Raw genomic sequence first — 21,495 nt, 5'->3', positions numbered from 1 at the left:
ATCCTGCAGTATTTGCAGAGCTGCCAAAGGAGCTGCAGGGAACATGACAATTCCTTGGAGGCTTGGATATAGAGAAAAACAATTCAAGGTTGTCGTCGGCATTCACAGGGCAGCTGCAGACAGTGGAGCTCCAGTACTAGGCTCTAGAAACAAGCACTGATTGGTGGAATTGTATCGTTATGCAGGTTATGGGATGACGAACAGTGGCTGCAGATCCACAAATGCTGGTGGATTACTGGGGACATTTTACTGACACCAACACGGGATGGTCAGGAAAGGTGTATGACACATGCATCTTTAAGAACACAGGGCTGTTTAGAAAGCTGCAAGCAGGGACTTTTCTTTCCAGACCATATGATTACCTTTGGGGATGTTGAAATGCCAATAATGATCCTGGGAGACTGAGCCTACACCTTAGTCCCATGGCTCATGAAGCCGTACACCAGCCAACTTGGCAGTAGCATGGAGCACTTCTATTCCAAGCTCAGCTAGTGCAGAATGACAGTTGAATGTGCCTTTGGCCATTTGAAAGGCCGCTGGCGCTATCTACTCATGAGATTAGACCTCGGTGAAAAAAATATCTCCATGGTTATAGCAGCCTGCTTCATAATATTGTGAAGCAAACGCGGAAAAGTTTCCAGTGGGGTGGAGGTGGAACGGCTGTCTGCTGATTTTGAGCAGCCGGATACCAGGCCTATAAGAAGAGCTCAATGTGGAGCTATACAGCTCAGGGAGGCTTTGAAAGACCATTTTAATAGTGAGCCACAGTAATGTGTGTTGCCATAGAATGCTCTGTCTGGCATTGGGTTTTTTTTGCACCCTGGTATGAACCTTGTGTGCGTATAGTAATATGACATTACAAACGCACCTATAGCCATTATCTGTGACTGATGTCCGACCCAGCCAGCATATGTTGTGAACTAATAAAGATGAATTAAGTTTCTATAAATAGACTTTTATTCCAAACAGACATATTTAGAACTGAATGAAACTTTATAAATACAGGGAAAATAATCTTTGAAAAGGAAAGAACAGTCATTTCTATTTTACAAACATACACCAACCATGTCTCTCACAGGTATGTACAATTGTGATTGTCTGTACTCTCCACCAGGGTGGAGTGGTATGGGTAGTGCAGTGGCCCTGGACATAATGTGGAATGTGTGGTGGTGGGGTGTAGGGAGGTGCCAGAATGCAGTTCTCTATGGGCTGAAGAGGGAGGCGAGCACAGGTCTGTTGAACCTGAAGGTCAACAAGAGTCTCCAGCATGTCTGTTTGCAGCTGGAGAAGTGCTATCATCTCCCGCTGCATGTCTCTCCTTTTCCTGTGCTTTTTTCCTATCCACACTATCCCTGTCCATTCTGACTGCGAGGGTGATCCTCCAAGCCCTGTGCTCGGTATTTGAAGCCGCAGAGGCTTGCAGGATCTCTTGGAACATGTCATTCCACATAGAATCATAGAAGATTAGGGTTGGAAAAGACCTCAGGTCATCTAGTCCAACCCCCTGCTCAAAGCAGGACCAACACCAACTAAATCATCCCAGGCAGGGCTTTGTCAAGCCTGACCTTAAAAACATCTAAGGATGGAGATTTCACCACCTCCCTAGGTAACCCATTCCAGTGCTTCACCACCCACCTCGTGAAATAGTGTTTCCTAATATCCAACCTAAACCTCCCCCACTGCAACTTGAGACCATTGCTCCTTGTTCTGTCATCTGCCACCACTGAGAACAGCCGAGCTCCATCCTCTTTGGAACCCCACTTCATGTAGTTGAAGGCTGCTATCAAATTCCCCCTCACTCTTCTCTTCTGCAGACTAAAGAAGCCCAGTTCCCTCAGCCTCTTCTCATAAGTCATCTGCCCCAGCCCCCTAATAATTCTCGTTGCCCTCTGCTGGACTCTCTCCAATTTATCCACATCCTTTCTGTAGTGGGGGGCCCAAAATTGGACGCAATACTCCGATGTGGCCTCACCAGTGCCGAATAGAGGGGAATAATCACTATCCTCGATCTGCTGGCAATACTCCTACTAATGCAGCCCAATATGCCATTAGCCTTCCTGGCAACAAGGGCACACTGCTGACTCTTATCCAGCATCTCGTCCACTGTAATCCCCAGGTCCTTTTCTGCAGACCTGCTGCTTAGCCAGTCGGTCCCCAGCCTGTAGAGGTACATCCTCTTCCTTCTCCTCATCTGGCTGAGCCGCTCTGCTGGTGTAGATGGAGAGATCCTCAAGGCCACATTTCCAGCTATAAAAGATACAAAGCACTGAGGTACTATTGAGAGCGTATTCACAAGATAAACAGAAGCTTGGTATACTGAACTCCCTCCCCTTGATCCACACAAGTTACAAGCACTACATTCTCACTTCTCCTTGGGATTCATAGAGCACACCAGTCCCAGCCATGGTGAGTACAGCCGGGGGGGGAGGGGGAAGTTGGGACAATAATAGGGGGTAGCTCATGGGCATGAGTGTACGTGGAAAAAGGCAACTGAACTGAATACTGGCACCGTTTTCCAGGGGTGGTGGTGATTTTATCTGATAACTCACTCCTGAAAGTAACGGAGGCTAAAAGGGAACAGCTCCTGCATGTGTCAGGCTGCAGAGCAGGTCTGTATGCTGCTAGCCTGTGTGCTGCAATGGTGCCTGCTAAAGAAATTGCTGAGTGGCGTGGGAAAGTGTCCTACCACGACAGAAGAAATAAGGCAGCCCTTCCCAGAAACCTTTGGCAGAGGATTGCAGACCATCTCCAGGAAAGTTTCAAAGAGATCTTTATGAAGGATTCACGGGACATCCTGGTGCATATAAACAAATTGTTCTGCAGGGCCCCCTCTGCCTAACTGTACAGGGGAATGAGAAACAGACAGCAGCTCTATCTCTATTGGCTATTTCACTACTTCTTCTTGCATATAAATGAACAGATGTGTCCCTGCAATATCAAACTCTATCTTTCTTCTCCTGCATCAGGCTCGCCTGTGTTGGACTGTAGGGACTGGCTCGACTGCTCTGGAGTCAAAAACAGGTCCTGGCTTGCTGCACCCACAGTATCCCCCGGTCACCTGTCCCCCATACTCCCTTTCTTCCTCATCCAACACCTCCTCCTCACTGTTCACTCCATGGGCCTGGATGGGATTCTTGGGGGTGGTGGTGGGGGCTCCGCTAAGGATGGCATGCAGCTCTTTGTAAAAGCAGCATGTCTGCAGCTCCATACCAGAATGACCATTAGCCTCCCTTCTCTTCTGGTATGCCTGCCACAGCTCCTTGCCTTTCACACAGCAGGTCCCTCTTGTAGCTCTTCTCCCCCATGCTCCGAGTGATCTCATATATATCGAAGGAGATCCATCACCACCTGCCTCCTACAGGAAGGAGCATGTCCGCAGCGTGGAGCTGGCATGGTCAGCTGGGCAGTTGCTAGGTGAGCTCTCCACACTGAGCAAACAGAAAATGGAATTTAAAAAAAGGGGTGTGGGTATATCTGGCCACCAGGCAGCAGAGTTCAAGTGGTCATGATTGGCCATTGGGGGACACCTCCTGAAGGCCACTAAAGTTGAACTAAGTAACACAGTGTCTACACCGACACTGCTTTGCCATAACTATGTCACACTAAGTGCTACTCCTCGTGCAGAGGTGAAGTTATTAAGTCAGCGTAGCAGGCACGTTACATAGGCAGGAGTGACATTTTAGTGTAATTGTTTACAGAGTTAGGTCAACGTAAGCTGCCTTGCATTGACCTAACTGTAGTATAGACCAGGCGGTAGTACTGTCCACCACCACCAATGGTGTTCAGCGTTGCAAACTTTCTGTAAGTAGCGATTATAAAGCTTTAATAAAAGCAATAATTTCTGAAATATTTCTAAACCTTGTCCTTCGTACCATTCAATAGATGAGCTCAGCTGCAGTCTGCAGATACAAATTTAAGAAGGGGCTCCCTTATTTTTTTTCTCAAGTTCTGCATCCCAAAACTTAAAATAATCTGAACATTTTATATACAGCTCTTTCGGGGGGACCTGCATCTCAGGAACCCCTTGAACAAACAATCCTAAATTTGCACCACTAACTATACCCCAGCCCCTTTTGTGGCACACCAGTTTTAAAGACACTCTCCCTATTTTACACGTGTTTTAGAGCAATAGGAATATTAAACTCAGCTTCTTATGGGGGAAGGCAGTATCTGAGGAACCCCTTGCCCAGATGAATCCAAATTTGCATCACTAACTGCCCCTGGTGCTGCTAATGCAGAAGAATTTTCTAAACCATAGGCACCGGCTTCCTCTAGGCTCCATTCCAGGCCCTGCCAGCGATGGGGATTCCACAACCTCCCTTGGAAGCCTGTTCCAGAGCTGAACTACCTTTATAGTTAGAAAGTTCTTCTTTATATCTAACCTAAATCTCCCTTGCTGCAGTTTAAGCCCATTACTTCTTGTCCTGCCTTCAGTGCACATGGAAAACAACTGATCCCCATCTTCTTTATAACAGCCCTTAACATATTTGAAGACTGTTATCAAGAACTCCTCAACCCGATGGACATGCCTCCCCTTTCAGGAGGCAGCACCGAAAAACTCCAGTGAGATCGGATCTATTTCTGATGCTGAGGTCAATACGGTGGTAAAGTGCCTTCTTTAGTGGTAAGGCAGTAGGGATGGACAAGATTCACCCGGAGATGTTGAAAGCACTGGACAATGTTGGGGTGTCGTGGTTAACGTGCCTCTTTAATGTTGTGTAGAAGGTGGGTGCAGTACCTCTGGATTGGCAAACCAGGGTGGTGGTCATGTCCCATTACACAAACATCCCTCACGATGACGGCATCATTGCTTGCTTCAAGCAATCTACAAGAAAACAGATAACACTCAGATATCCACCCCAAACACATTGCCAAACTCATCCATTTCATCCTCACCCATAACAATTTTACATTCAAAAACTAACACCTTGTCCAAACCATGGGCACAGCCATTGGGTGGTAGGATGGCTCCCCAATATGCCAACTTCTTCATGGGCCACCTTGAGGAAGAATTTCTCCAAAAATGCACCATGAAATCAGTGATATATCTGAGATACATCAATGATATTTTCATCCTCTGGACAGACAATCTAAACTCCCTCATAGATTTCCACCCAACTTCAACAACCACCACCCATCCATTAAACTTTCTCTAGGACACTCCCACACTAGCATCAAGTTCCTGAATACCACAATCGGTTTAAACAATGGAATCCTACAGACAACTATATACAAGAAACCCATGGATCATCACACTTACCTTCATAGATCCAGTAACCACCCCAAACATACAAAGTAATATATTATTTATTGCCAGCCACTCATACCACAGAATGTGCTCCAAGGAGAAAGACCAGGATACGCATCTTAACACATTTAAAATCGCCTTCACCACACAAGGACATTCCACCATAAAAGTAGACTGCATCATGGAATGGGCCACCTAAATATCCCTAGAGAACCTGCTTCAATACAGAAAAAACAACCACCCTCCAACCGCACACCCTTAGTTGTCACCTACCAACCCACACTAGAACCATGTGGGGTATCATTAAACAATTACAACCCATACTCAATGGGGACCACCTCCTGAAAAATCTTTTCTGAACCTCCTCTTCTAGCCTTCAAACAACCCCCCAACTTCTACAAGCTGATGATTAGAAGCAAGGTTCCCACAGACCAGAACACACCAAGTCAAAGCGGCACCAGATCCTGACAGAACAACAGATGCAAAATCTGTAGACATATTTCCATTGCTATGATGATCAACATCCCCTACAACACACCTTTCAAGATTCATGGGTCCTACATGTGCCTGTCATAACATGTGGTATATCTCATTCAGCGTACTAAATGCCCGAGTAACAAATATGCAGGTGAAACAAGACAATCGCTATGCTCTCAAATGAACTCACACAGAAAAACGATAAAAGACAAAAACAACGTATCACCTCACAAAGAGATCACTCCATATCTGACCTCTCAGTCCTTGTCCTAAAAGGAAACCTGCACAACACCTTCAAAAGACAAGCCTGGGAATTATATTCATAACTTTCCTAGACACTACAAATCATGGATTAAATAGAGACACTGAATTTATGGCTTACTACAACAATCGATAACCCACTAAACCCTCCCCCCACCCCCCAACACCCACTCTTCTCCCCACTTTCCGCCCTGTTAGTGGAGAGGTGTTAACTGGCCATTTCACCTTGAATGGGCCCTTGAAATACGTGTTAATCACTTATGCTAAACAATCTGTTCCAGCTTGCATTTAGCTGTGACACTCTCCGAGTACCTTTCCCAGACCTGAAGAGCTCTGTGTAGCTTGAAAGCTTCTCTCTCTCCCCCGAAGAGAAGTTGATCCAATAAAAGATTACCTCACCCACCTTGTCTCTCTAATATCCGGGGACCAACATGGCTACAACACTGCAAACAATACTTTTTGTCAGTTTCAGTGTGTTAGGTGAAATTAACGTTTTGTGACATCTATCAATTTAAATTGAATCCTGCCAAGCCTATCAGGACATTGGGCCCAGATATGGGTGAGGGGCTTTGCACTTCCACTTGCCTCTCCTACCTCTTCTTGCATTCAGCTGGTCTGGGCACTCTTCATGGACCCACCACCTACCCATGGCCTCTCCCAGCTTACCAGGAATAGCAAGTAAGGGGGTGGAGCTGGTCTGTGGGTGGATGTGGTTGGTCAGAGCAATGTGCATGATGAAGGGCATGCTGGAGGAGTAGGAACAGTGTTCGGATTCCTGAGCAGTTGGAGGAGGGGCAGAGCAGTGGGGGGGGGGTGTTGAAATAGTGCATTGAAGTGTGGGGTGGGAATATCTGTGCAGTGGGGGAACATTGGAGGCTTCATCTCTGTCCCCCAAACATCTAAGTCTCCCTGCCCCTAACAATTTCACTAGTGACTCCATGCTAGTCCCTGCACTGTTTCTGCATCCTCTTCCTGGCTCCTCAACCTGTGGGTCTCATAATGAGACCTGCCTCTCTGTGGGGAGGGAGGACTAGGCTGTGCTGGACAGACAGAGAGATCGGAGGTGAAGTGATGCTGCAGGGACAGTGAAAGGACTAGAGTAATAGGACCATTGTGATAATCTAGTCTGATGTCCTCCTTTACAACACATGCCAGAGAACTTCCTCTAATTAATTCCCACAGTAGATCTTTTAGAAAAACATCCAGTCTTGATTTAAAAATTGCCAGTAATGGAGAATCCACCATGACCGTGATGAACCAAAGAATTACCTTCACTGTTAAAAATGTATACCTTATTTCAAGTCTGAAGTTGTCTAGCTTCAACTTTCAGCCATTGGATCATGTTATACCTTTGTCTGCTAGAATGAAGAGTCCATTATCAAATATGTGCTCCCTATGTAGGTATTTGTAAACTGTGATCAAGTCACCCCATAACCTTCTTTTTGTTACGCCAAGGCTATGTCTACACTGTAAAGTTCAGTCAATGCAAGTTATGTCCATGTACAACCGACAAAGTGTGTATACCTCTTGGGCGCATGCACACTTGGGTGCTTGCATTAGCACTGTACATACTCACCAGGAGTACTTGCATCAACATAAAACATGGTGCATCACAGGCAGGGAAGCCAGCGTGCCCTGTGCCACCATCTGGCTCAATGCTTTGTGGGACATTTTTGAAGTGGTTTGGGGATACCAACAATTTGCCCAGGGATTTCTGGGAGCCATGGTTCAAGTTCCCACCATGCCACTTTCTCTTTCCCATAACAACTCCCACAGTGCTTTTGGCCTCTGCCAGACGTATGGAGTCTGCAGAGCTCAGCACAATCATCATGAGTAAGGCTATGATTAGGTCATGGAGGTCACAGAACCCATGACTTCCATTGATCTCCGCGACATTTTTTGCCTTGGGGCTGGAGCTCCCAGCCAGTCCCCCCACAGCTTGCAGCCCCTGCCCTGGTGGTGGGACCCTGCAGCTCCCAGCCGCAACATGGGGACAAGGGGACCCAGCAGCAGCCCAGCCCCCACAGGTGGCCAGGGACCCCAGAGTGCCCACTCGCTGCAGGTGGCAGGGAACCCCCTGGAGCTCCCTGCTGCTCTGGGTGGCAGGGGCTCCCCAGAGCTGCTCAGCCACCGCTGAGCACCCACTGAACCCACCTCCCCATTTTGTCAGGGATATTTTAGTGAAAGTCATATTGTCCGTGACCTGTCCATGACTTTTACTAAAAATATCCCTGACAAAATCTTAGCCTTACTCATGAGTATTGCTAATAAGGGATGCATGATTCTCCTGTATTTGCACAGCTAGAAGGAGTACTACAATTGGAATTGTGATGAGGAAGATGGGGAGCTTTTGGAGCACAATAACCGGATGCTGATGGACTGAGTGAAAAAAAAGTTGACTTCCTGGTGGTGTTCACGGAACAGCTCTACATGGTGGATCATTATTTCTGGGTGTGAGAAACAAGCACTGTTTGGTGTGATCGCATTGCGATGCGGATTTGGGTTGGAGAGCCGCGGCTGCAGCTCTTCTGGATGTGAAAGGCCACCTTCCTGAATCTGCGTGCTGAGCTTGTCCCAGACCTCCAGTGCAGGGTCATCAGAATGCAAGCTGCATTGACTGGAGAAATGACAAGTGATCGAGCTCTGGAAGCTTGGAATGCCAGATTGCTATCAGTCAGCAATCAGTTTAGAGTTTGAAAAGCCACACAGCTTAGAGTTGGCAATGCCAGACCATGGGCCATTGTAATCCAAGGTTATTAGTGTTTCCTTTTACACAACGCTCTTGGAAACGTCTGGGAAATAGTGAATGGCATTGCAACAATGGGGTTCCTAAACTGTGGTGAGTCAATAGATGGCACACCTTATCCCTATTTTGGCACCATCCCATCTTGCCACGAGTACACTTACAGAAAGCAATAATTTTCTGTGGTTATGCAAACGCTACTGGATCACCGGGGACATTTCACTTATATCATCGTGGGCCCGTCAGGGAAGGTGTGAGATGCATGCATCTTTAAGAGCAAGGGGGTTTTCAAAACACTGCAAGCAGGGACATTCTTTCCCAGCTGGTGGATTGCCACTGGCAATGTTGAAATGCCAGTAGTGATCCTGGGGGACCCAGCCTACCTCTTGGCCTCTTTGGCTCATGAAGCTGTACGCTGGCCACCTCAACAGCACCAAGGGAATATTCGACTACAGACTCAGCAGGGTTGTTGGCACTGTGTCTTCACTAAACTGAATCTCAGCAAGACAGACACTCCCATGGTTATAGCTGCAAGTTGACTACTGCATATGAGGCAAAGGGGGTAAAGCTGCTGCCAGTGTGGAGGGAAAGGTGGACTGTCTGTCTGCTGAATTTGAACAGGTAGACACAAAGGCTATGACTACATTGCAAAGCAAGCCCAGAGTATGTAGAACTCAAGTTCATAGACTCTGGGTTTGTTAACCTAGGGCTTGAATGTCTACACTCTTTTGTAACCCCAGGTTAGGAATTGTTGAACCCACGGCTGGTCCCAACCTAGGGCTCCAGCACCTACACTGCATTATGTGGGCCTCAGTCCGCATATCCCAGACTACCTATGCCCTCTGAAAATGTGGCCACTCTAGCCCTTTGTTCACATTACAGTGTGGGAAAACTTGACTGTCCACCAAACTTGACGGTTCAGACGACAAAAAGTCAGCCTGTGGGATTGTGGGATACTGTTGATGGACCCCACAGAGCAGGAGTCCAGTGGGACTGCGTCTATATTGCAAAGCAACAGGGTTTGAACTCGGGATCCAGGCTTGATTCAGGCTCACACCTTCCACCCGTTGGGTCCTGGGACCAAGCCCTTGGTTAGTGTGATTTGTGTGTAGACAAAAGGTTGCAGAGCAGTTTTTAAACTAAGAGATGGGGGAAAGCCGATTGCCGCAGAGGCGCACGTGGATCTGACAGAGACATCTCTTAGAGGAGAGTCTACTGATAGAGATTCTCTAGGTTTTAGTCAGGAGGAGAGGATGGAAGAGGATAAAGTATGGGCCAGATTAGACGAGAAACATTCACATAAAGAATCTGACATCAGAAAAGGGCTGACAAACAGTGACAAGTTTTTAAAGTGCTTCTACACAAATGCTAGAAGTCTAAATAATAAGATGGGTGAACTAGAGTGCCTCGTGTTAAAGGAGGATATTGATATAAAAGGCATCACAGAAACCTGGTGGAGTGAGGACATTCAATGGGACACAATCATTCCTGGGTACAAAATATATTGGAAGGACAGAACAGGTCATGTGGGTGGGGGAGGAATGGCACTATATGTGAAAGAAAATGTAGAATCAAATGAAGTAAAAATCTTAAATGAATCCATGTTCTGTAGAATCTCTATGGATAGTAATTCCACGCTCTAATAAGAATGTAACAGTATCGACCACCTGATCAGGACAGTGATAGTGAGAATGAAATGCTAAGGGAGATTAGAGAGCCTATCAAAATAAAGAATTCAATAATAGTGGGGGATTTCAATTATCCCCATATTGACTGGGTACAGGTCACCTCTGGACGAAATGCAGAGACAAAATTTCTCGATACTTTAAATGACTGTTTCTTGGAGCAGCTGGTGCAGGAATCCACAAGGGGAGAGGCAATTCTTGATTTAGTCCCGAGTGGAGTGCAGGATCTGGTCCAAGAGGTAACTATAACAGGACCGCTTGGAAATAGTGACCATAATATAACAACAACATTCAACATTCCTGTGGTGGGAAGAACACCTCAACAGCCCAACACGGTGGCTTGTAAGTTCAGAGAGGGGAACTATTCAAAAATGAGGTTAGTTAAACAGAAATTAAAAGGTACAGTGACTACAGTGAAATCCCTGCAGGCTGCATGGACACTTTTCAAAGACAGCATAAGAGAGGCCCAACCTATATGTATACCCCAAATTAAAAAAAAAAAAAAAAAAAAAAAAAAACACACAGTAAAAGAACTAAAAAAGAGCCACCGTGGCTTAACAACCATGTAAAAAAAGCAGTGAGATAAAAAGGCATCTTTTAAAAAGTGGAAGTCAAATCCTAGTGAGGTAAATAGAAAGGAGCATAAACCCTGCCAAATTAAGTGTAAAAATGTAATTAGAAAAGCCAAAAAGGAGTTTGAAGAACAGCTAGCCAAAAGCTCAAAAGGTAATAAAATGTTTTTAAGTACATCTGTAGCAGGCTTCCTGCTTAACAACCAGTGGGGCCCCTGGACGATCGAGATACAAAAGGAGCACTTAAAGACGATAAACAACATTGATATGATGTGCAATGTGTAACTGGACTGCCATAGAACTTTTTTTGAATTTAGTCTCTAACATTGTATTTTGTAACATTAAAGCAATGAGAACTCAGTGCCTCCATTCTATAAAGTTGTTGATGGGATGGGAGACATTTTTAAATGGGGCAGGAAGGGAGATGAGGTTTCAGCAGAAAAAAAACAAACCAAACCAAAAAAAACCTTGGTAAGGAATAATGCATGTAGACACTCACCCGAGCTCTCTTCTTGCTCATTAGTGGGCTCATCTGCGTTCACCTGGCTTGACTCCAGAGTTTCAAACAGTTCCTGGCTCATGGCATAGTTTGAGTCCCCTGCTGCGTTCCCCCTGCCCCTTTGCTGTTTGTGGTAGGGGTCTCTGCCTTGGGCTCCTCTGAAGTGTCCACAGTAGTCCTCAGAGTGCTGGTGGGGTCACTGCCAAGTATGGCATGCAGTTTGTTGTAAAAGTGGCAGGTCTGCAGGTCAGCCTCAGGGTTCTTGTTGACTTCTCTTGCCTTGTGGTATGCCTGGTGGTATCCCCTGCTGCGCAGCCCTGTCATGCCCCTGTTCCAGCACCCCCTGTGAAATCTGCACATAGGGTTGATATTTCAACAGCTGTTCCATTTCTGGACTCGCACAGTCTTGTCTCTCCACAGGGTAAGAAGATCCACAACTTGTTGCTTGCTCCAGACAGGAGCTCTCTGCATGCATGGAACCAGCAGGGTCAGATGTACACAAAAAGAGGTAAGCTGCTAGGTGTACTCATCAAAGGCGGGCAATCAGGAAAAGGCATTTAAAAACATGAGGGAAGGGTGGTTTAAAGTGGGGGGTGGGGAAGTCTCTGTGACCCTTGGGCAGTGGAGTTCAAAAACTGATCAGAGCAATCACTGTCATGGGGACAGAGTCATGACAGCTGGGGGGGGAGGGGGGGTAGTCCGCCCATCCTGTGACTATGGCCTACATTCTTTGTTCCTACATGTACACATTTACATTTGGCTGTATTAAAATGCATAGTTTGCTTGTGCCCAGCTTATCAAATGATCCAGTTTGCTTTGTATCCGGGACCTGTACTCTTCATTATTTACCACTCCCCAGTTTGTGTGTCATTTGCAAACTTTATTGTAGTGATTTTGTGTTTACTTTCAGGTCATTGATAAAAATCTTAAATGGCATAGGGCCAAGAATGGATCGCTGTGGTACCTCACCAGAAACACTCACTTGCTGATGATTCCTCATATACAATTACATTTTGAGATCTATCAGTTAGCCTTTGTTTAATCCATTTAATATGGGCCATGTTATTTTTAGATCATTCAAATTTTTTAATCAAAATATCGTGAAGTACCAAATGCCTTACAAAAGTCTAAATATATTACATCAATACCATTACCTTTATCAACCTAACTTGTTATCTCAAAGATATCAAGTTAGTTTGACAGGATCTATTTTCTGTAACATGCAGCCAGTGCATTCTGGAGCCAGGGTAATGACTGCCAAGGAGCCAGAGGCAGTGGAGGAGGAGAGGTGAGCAACATGGGGATGGTTTTTTTGTTTTTTAAAACCACGGAAATTAAATTATCAACAAACTTAATTAACACAGACTTAAGGTTGTCCAGCACTGTCACGTCAGTACAGAATGTGGAGAGTGGCTAAATTTAAACCTCTGAAAACCAGGAAATACCAAGATACATGCCACCCCCACAACACAACCTTAAGTCTGCCCCCCTAGAGCTGGCAATAGCCATTGTGAATGGTTCAGTAAGGGGGTAGGTAGACAGGAGGAAGTTCTGAAAGAATGTTACAGTATTTGTTTTGTGCTCTGCAGCTTTGGATTGCAGCATTTAACTGCATGCACTCTAGCTGCCTTCACCACGTCAAGTGTAGCTGTATTGGATGGTGGAGGGATTAGTTCGAGCAACTTAACAGAACTGTTACTGTAATATGACTAGGCGCATTGAAGGATCCACTATGCCTCATTTCAGCACTGAGTTCTGCAGGTTGCATCTACAGAGGTGCACCTGGGTGTCTTCTTGCCATGGCATTTGTCAGCAGTCTGCTGCCATGCAGGGCAACATCTCCAAGGCTTAGTGAAGGGTAGGTGAAGGCAGTGTCTCAGGTGGAATCCTCAGAGCAAGGGTGAAGGGCTGGTAACCATCCAACTTTTTGTATGTTATGTGTAGAATCAATGTTTGAATGTAGATACTGTATACTGCACCTTAGCTTGAGTTTTGCTGTAGCCATAGGTGTTGAGCACGGTAGACAGTCTTATGTGCTCTGTTCCCAGTATTCTGTAGCATTAGGAGAGAGTGCTAGTATGGGGCATTGGTTGGGGCATTGGTCAAAGATGGCAGAGTTAAGAGTGTGTTGCAGAGATAGCATGCATCTTAACTTGGTATTTCCTCATTTTCAGATGTTTAAGTTTAGCCACTCTCCACATTTTGGAGGGCACAAGGCTGCTCTGGGCAATTTGAACTCTGCATTAATGAAGTTTTTGGGCATTTAACAATGTTATATAAATACAGTGTTTATCCCTAACACACAGTTTAGCGACTTAAGACTAAATTGAGGGACACCCCACGTAAAGCCTTAAAAAGCATGGAAATGAGAAGTTAGGGGATAAGTCCTCTGCATTCCTTGCTATCTTCAGATTGCTTAAACAGTGCTGCCACTAACACTCCGATACTCCACAAGGCTTTCACTTCCACCTCCCCTGGATACTGAAAAGCAATCCATACTCCAGCGCCATCAAACCTGCCCTCTAAATGCAAAACTTGAATTGGCAACCTCATATGCACTTGGATCAATAAATTGGCACATCCTTCTGTCACCCATTCCATGCATTTGGGAAGTTATTCTTTCTTCACATTGCTAAGGCCACAATTAAGGCTGTATCTACCCTACAGACTGCTGTTGCCACAGCTATGTGGGACAGGAGCATGAAGAGATGTGATCCCTGACCAACACAGCCATGCTGTCAAAACCCTCATATAGATGAAATATTACCACCAAAGTTGTGCTTTTATGGGTATAGCTTGTTTTACTTGGGGTAGGGGTGGAATAAGCTACATCAGCTGAAGTAGCTGAGTTTTGCCAATATAAGCTGCATCCACACTAGGAATGCTTTCTTGCTAGAGTATACCTAATACTACCTAGCACAGCTACAGCCTCAGGCACTAGAAGGGGCCTTGATGTAGACTTTCCCAATGGGTCACAAAATGATCTGGTAAACAGCTGTAGAAAATTAGAGATCAGGAAGCCTGGGTTCTAATGCCAGCTCTGAAATGACACTGTAGGGTAGAGGTTCACAGCATTACCAAACAACACCTGTAGTTTTGGGTCTGCCATATTAGAGAGCTGGGTTCTATTCACAACTACATCTGAAGTAAACTTGTTTTTAACCTGTTGGCTTATTTGCAAAGGGAGCATGGCTCACAGCTGATTGCTTTCTAAAGTTGTAATCATGGTCTAGGTTGATCAGGACGGTGAAGTGCAAGAACTGTAGAGAGACTAGTCATGGGCTTGTGGTTCTTCACTCAGGGCACTGTACCCTAATCTACAGCGTATTTGATGGCTCTCTCACACACACAGCTATCATCATGCTGGGCACAGTCCATCACCCAAATACCTATGCAGACTGCCGCATTAACTGCTATGGGGAGGAATAGCAACAGTGATAAATGTCTGCTTCATGCTGATGTATTTAGGGAACACAGCTTTAAAACCATTTACAGAGCAAAACAGAGAAGTAATACCTGCTTCTAAACTGGCATTGCTCTAAGCAGCAGGTGTAAAGTTAGTAGGACCAAATACATTTTAAAAAAAAAACCACAACAGACCACAGCTTATAGATTTTTGCAAGATCCCACAAATTATTTTTTTTTAAAAAGTGATTTTTTTTTTTAAAAAACCTTTGAGTACCACCCCAATCTGCACCAAACCAACATGAACTCCAATATGAATTAAAATTCAGAGGCTATATTTCATGTGGTGGCCACTTTTACATTTCTTAAAAATAATTTTAAGATTTCTAGTCAAAATGAAAGCTTTGTATCCACATGGACTAGATACTTTTTTTAAATGAACATTTCGATTCTGGAACAAAGGATGAATTGCAGTAAGTTCCACCACCAGTAAGCTGCAAAGTCCATATGGCTCTGTCCATATGTTACCACGAATGGAAGTTCTGACTTTGCTTAGTAGTACATAGGCCAATGTTTCTAGAACAAAGAATCAGGGTTCTAGGCTCTAGCCTGCAGATTTATCTAGTCATGGTCTGGTTGGTTGTAGCAAGCCACCCAACTATTCTTTCCTGGAATGTATGATGAAAGATGGTCATGCTTAGTTTATTAAAAGTTATCCTTAATAGAAGTCATTCAGTAGCAGCTACACATTATTTGTCACTATTCCCCTTCACTTGTAACTCTGCACAGGAAGAGTATTATTGTCATTACGTTCAGGGTACACAAGAATTTTTTGAACACTTACAGGCAAGTGGTCAACCCATATTTAGAGGCTCAAAATTGACATTATGTAAACAAAGATTAGGTCACTAGCCAGAAAACCCATCTTCAGTAGATTACTTCTAGCTTTACCTACTGTAAAATACCACTAGAATTTGAGGCATAGGCAAATTCCCAAAACTTCACTTGTTTACAAAAATTGGCCTTGGCCTTGCCTACTGTGATGGATGGCTACAACATTTATTGCATGGCCAGGTAGGTGGCCTTAAGCATCTATGCAGAGCCAGGAAGAAGGAGAAGCCTGCAGATACTTGCTAAGCTCCAAAACAGGAAGAACTGGTTTGTTTGAGGGGGATGGCAGGGAGTAAAGATTGTAAATTGAAGATTATAATTGTAAACAGAGACTAATATAGTCTCAATCAAAGCAGGGAGCTGCATGAAAAAGAGTTGAGTCCAATTTTAATATGGACAGTAAGAAGCAAGATGTTATCTTACTTGCCTTTGAGTGCTAGGGGATGGGTGAACTGGAGGGCGAGTTGTAGGATATCAGTGGTGGTTCTATGAGAGCTAGAAACTAAGAAATTCGTATGAATGAAGATGGGTGTAAGAAGAGTTCTGGTGCCTAGAATGAGGTAGGGAAAAACAGAAACAGAGTTAAGTTATTTAAATGCCATTTGATATATTCTAACATAATTGGGGTATGTGAATATTCATATGCTTTCACTCATTTCTACATATATTTTTCTAAAAAGTAACCTTCCTTGGTAAACAGAGTAGCAACCTTTTAGTCCTGTAAATTTCTATGGGTTTGACAAAGTCCCATTTCAGTAACTTACTGTAGTCATCCTCCTAATTCTCTTGCCTCTTCATAATTAATACCTTAAAGTCAAGTTTCCTGAAGCCAATGTAGGCACAGTCTTAAAGGCCTTATTCAAAATGGCAATATGCCACAAACTTCAGATCACTGCATGGTGAACTATCCCAGAAAAAACACCCCTACTGACCAGGCTTCAGGTGGCCTCTGGTATCAGGGCCATGTTTAAGAGATCAGTAGTGACTGCTATGCCATACTGGTGTACCTACTTCAGACCACTAGAGTAAACATTTTGAAATTTGACCCTGTGCCTCAACATCTACACTAGACCAGCAAAAAAGCTGCTTGTCATGTTAACACTGTCTGTGTTGCAAGATCATGATAGAAAATTCTACATAGATGAACACCTATAGTTTAGAAGCTGTGCAGTTCTACTGTATACTGACAACTAGGCTAACTTCCATGTTATGGAGGAATGAATGCAAGTAGGGAGGAAGAAGTCAGGTTTATAAAGAAAACTGATCAGCTACAGCTACCAGCACTCTATATTCTAGGGAAGTTCCACAGATGTTGGAGCCATTAAAGAAGCTCAAGGCAGCTTGTCCCAAAATGATGCCCTGTCATCCAGCAGAGATATGCCCCTCTTTTCTACACATGCATCCATGATGGAGCATAAGCCAGCAGAGATTTATCTGTACAAAATTGGTTCAGTTTCCTGCAGGGACATGCTTTGAAATATCATGGAAGTGTTAAACTTTTGATTTGTGAGCTTGACGAATATACTCAGAATTAAAAAGTCAGCGACTAACCTATGGCAACTTTAGGAAATATTTGTGAATATGCACAAGGCATAATTCAGTTGGAGATCTCAGAAGGGTTATATTAGCCTTATAAATGAGAAAAAAAACAAAAAAAGAGAAGTGACTTTTTCCAAATCAGCAGCAAAGCCGAGTGGAGCTCAGCTCTCAGTGCAGCAGACCACAGCTATTGTGCAGTATTGTTTCAGTTTAGGAGGGCTGCATCTCAAGATCTCCACCTATTACGAGTGTCACCAGGACACTTACTACTCACCTCCACCTTCAGAAATTAAGGCGCACACAGGGGGTAATCTCAGTGTAGTGCTTTATCTCCACCCACCGAAAACATTCACCTTTAAATGAAAGCATTTTACAAACAATACAATGTCAACACCACTTATTTTTGCTTTGCATTAAAAAGGAAGAGTAAAACATTGGGAAGAGTACTACAGTCACATGGAAATTATGCAGAATTTTACAGTATACACTGCAGAATTTTAAACCCTGGATTTGAGGCTCCTTTTGCTTCCAGGAAGGCTGGCTAAGGGACAACCCACTTTTTTTAAATATATAAAAGTTTTACAGGGAAGATAGTAAGAGATTTAATCTGCCGGATTGTGATTTAGTATGTAGTGCATTAGCACAATTTGTTTTGTACACATGCTCAAAAGAAATTCTCCTATTACAAAGCCATCTAAAAACTTGGACTGCACAAAACCTAGCTACTAAAATGAAGGTTTGGTAAAAAAAAATCTATTTCCAAAAACACTTTACAGATAGAGGCGTTCAACTGCCATAACTAGGTGAAAGTTTAGTAGAATGATAACCAAAAACATACTATGAAATTTCACAGATAGTTATGCTTTAAAAACAAAAACAAAAAAAAAAACAAAACAAAAAAACAACTTAATGTTGGGTCTTAAACAGGTTGGCTTCCCCATCCAGAGTCTACTCCACGGGCTCATCCTCTTCTGCTGCAGTAACTCTTTTGCTTTCTTCCTCACCTCCTTCCAGCAGTTGCTCTTCCTCCTCAGCAGTGAGGGTTTCCTCTGCAACTTGTGAATTCTTCTCCTCTGCATATCCTGCTTCTACTTCTGCCTGTGCCTCTGCCTGAATCTCCTCTTGCTCCCCATGATTCTCAGTTGCTTTTGCTTCTGGGTTCTCCTCTCGGTCTTGGCTTTCCTCATCTTTATTTTCTTCATCTTGGTTTTCTGCGTCAATCTTGTTTTCATCCGCTCCTTCAGCTATTCCCTCCTCTGCATTTCCACTTGTTCCACCCTCTCCTTCCTCATGCTCCTCTTTCTCTTCTGGATCATCTGTGAAGGGATTCTCACCCTGTAAGTCAAGACAGAATTATGTTGAAGCTGTATTTGGACAGGTTCTTGGCAGATGTTAGCTAAGACCTTACTTAATTTCACACAAATTCCAGGTACATGAGATCCTCCTTCAGGGCATGAATATTTCTGATCACTTGGCTGGGACCAGCACTTGGAAGTTCTCTGTATGTGAAAGTATTTGTACAAAACCAGAGGGTTTAACCCTGGCCAGCTGTAAGTTAGTGACTCTTACAGCAGTGTGTGGTGAAGGCACCCATGGAGGTTTGCTTTGTTACTGAGAGTTAATTTTATATTATGTGGACGTTACTTGTAGCTCCCCTGTTCCTTCTCCCAGCAAAGTCCAATAAACTATTCAAGTGCCATGTTTCTGCTGATATAAGCAGACTGCTTTCAGACCAATGAAGTTATGAGAAAAGTAAAAAGACTTGGTATACTTGGTCTATTGAAAGCAGAGCTGTTTGTAATGTCAGGAACAGGGGATGTTCAGACTCTGGGAGCCCTCCTGATAAAGTTGAGCTGTTGGAGACTTATTCTGTATCAAATGTAAAGTGACACTCTCCCATCCCCTGTTTTAGAAGGTTTTTACCAGACCTCATCTACACTGAGAATTCACACCAGTTACAGACAGCAGTGTGACTGTACTGATACAAACTGGCAAAACTGTTATAAACCAATGTTTGCACTGGTGCAAATCACCCCCTCTCAAAGCAGGGACAGCTGCAGTGGCACACACTGCAGCTTATTGTAGTTTTGCTTGTCCACACTAGGGGTATGTGGTGGTGCAGCTACACCAATGCCTACACTGGGGATTTTAGACAGCCAAGGGCTTAGTCTTGCAACCCATTTTCAAATCCGATTTAAGCAACCAACATTCAAGAGTCTATCCATAGTAGAGTTGGATACCAATCTAAAGGTGGGGTTCCAAGCTACCCAATGTTGTGCAGCACCCATGCTAACTGACAGTTTGGAGAAGAACTACTAAAAACCAAGCTGTAACTGAAGACAGGAAGATTACGACTTGTTAGAATGCCAGTGATAGAGGCACTTTAAGTACTAACAGAAAGACAAGAGCTCAAACCACGATCACCACAGATCAGCAAAGCTATGGACAAATGCTATCACGCAATGCACTGTCAACCTGTGGAACTCCTTGCCAGAGGGTGTTGTGAAGGCCAATGCTATAAAGGGTTCAAAAGGGAGCTAGATAGATTCATGGAGGATAGGTCCATCAATGGCTATTAGCCAGGATGGGCAGAAATGGCGTCCCTAGCCTCTGTTTGCCAGAAGCTGGGATTGGGTGACAGGGCATGGATCACTTGATGATAACCTGTTTGTTCATTCCCTTTGGCTGTCAGAGGACAGGACACTGGGCTTGATGGACCTTTGGTCTGACCCAGTATGGCCGTTCTTATGTTCTTAAGTAGAAAGCCAGGCTTTCTAACCAGGTGCATACTATTAGTTCCCAGCCCTCATGCTTGGCAAGGTATTAGCCTTCAGAATGGTCACTAAACGCAGAGACAAGTGGTGACTTTTTGGTACTAGCCCTGGACTTCCCATGGACCAACTACTGCCTTGGCATCAACGACAAGTTTTTACATATACGTGGATCATAGGCCCCAGCCTAAAAAGGAGAGGGTTACTCACCTTGTGCAGTAACTAAAAGTTCTTTGAGATGTGTGTCCCTGTGGGTGCTCCACTTCATGTGTTGGTGAGTCCTGGTGCCATTGATCGGAGATTTTCCGTAGCAGTGCCTGGTCAGGACGGACGTGCGCAGTAGCTGTCTCACGGCACTGTTGGCACCTCATCTAGCGTGCACACAGTCCGACCCCTTCAGTTTCTTTTTTACCGTTGAGTTTTTAAATGCAAACTCTGAAGTAGAGGGGAGGAGGGTGGACAGTGGAGCTACTTCTTTGGGTGCTGACCCTGTGGGTGCTCCACTTCAGGTGACTGTAAAGCAGTGCCCTACTGTTGATGGAAGGGCTTCCAAGTTGTATTCATAGTTGACGCTAGTACCATTAGGCCTAGTATCGCATCTGAGTCTGAGCTTTGCATTATTGCATAGCGATTAATTAACGTGTGTTCAGACGCCCAAGCGGTGGCCCAACATATCTCTGGGATTGGCACATTATATAAAAAAAGGTGCTGAGGTCCACACTGATCTGTTCAAATGGGCTCTGATCTCCGTCGGGGATTCTCTATTTTTGTTGACAGCACAGGTGGATGCAATTTGAGATCCATTTTGAAAGTCTTTGTTTTGATATTGCAGATCCCTTTGACCTTTCAGCCGTGGAGACAAAGTCTTCAGAATGGTTTCATTCTATCTAGGTAGAATGCTAATGCATGTCTCACATCTAGAGTGTGGAGGATGGTCTCTTGTGTAATCTCATGTGGTTTAGGGTAAGTGAATTGATTGATTGAGATGAAAGGATGATGAAACCTTGGGGACAAATTTTGGGTGTGATCATAGTGTCACTTTGTCTTTGAAGAATACAGTGTATGGCTGGTGGGCCATGAGAGCCTCTATTTCACAACCTTGTTGCACAGAAATAATCGTGACCAGGAATGCAACTTTCATTGAGAGGTGTAGTACAGAACAAGCCCCAAGTGGGTTCGAACGGTGTTTTGGTAAGGCCTCTAAGGACCAGATTTAGATCCCATGCAGGTGTGGAGTTGTATATTTCTGGGTACATTTTCTGTATTCCCGTTAGGAAATGCTTTCTGATTGAGTGTGTGAATATTGAGACACCATCAATCTTATGATGGAAAGCAGTTATGGCTGCTAGATGTACTTTAACCGTACTTGTGGAGAGTCCTGATTGCTTTCGTTCCAATATGTAC

General features: G+C 44.4%; 1 protein-coding gene and 1 long non-coding RNA gene across 3 annotated transcripts in view; both read right to left on the bottom strand.

The window, feature by feature from the left end:
- Window positions 1-1,006: 1,006 nt before the first annotated feature.
- LOC141975004 (uncharacterized) lies at window positions 1,007-6,099 on the bottom strand. Its single transcript, XR_012635839.1, has 3 exons — window positions 4,739-6,099; window positions 3,211-3,428; window positions 1,007-2,247 (listed from the first exon to the last, which is right to left on the bottom strand). It is a non-coding gene; the product is annotated as an uncharacterized LOC141975004 (long non-coding RNA).
- An 11,541-nt stretch (window positions 6,100-17,640) lies between these two features.
- The window catches only part of AKAP8L (A-kinase anchoring protein 8 like), a 40,780-nt gene continuing 36,925 nt past the window's right edge, over window positions 17,641-21,495 (bottom strand). For both annotated transcript variants that reach the window (XM_074935110.1, XM_074935111.1), the window contains one exon: window positions 17,641-18,655. In XM_074935110.1, the coding sequence (XP_074791211.1) occupies window positions 18,269-18,655 (387 nt within the window). In that variant the 3' untranslated portion in view covers window positions 17,641-18,268. The remainder of the gene's footprint in view (window positions 18,656-21,495) is intronic.

Source organism: Natator depressus, chromosome 20 (genome assembly GCF_965152275.1).
Source record: "Natator depressus isolate rNatDep1 chromosome 20, rNatDep2.hap1, whole genome shotgun sequence".
NCBI classification, from domain to species: Eukaryota; Metazoa; Chordata; order Testudines; family Cheloniidae; genus Natator; species Natator depressus.
The sequence above is the reverse complement of the archived record's forward strand: the minus strand, read 5'-3'. Positions and strand labels throughout refer to the sequence as shown.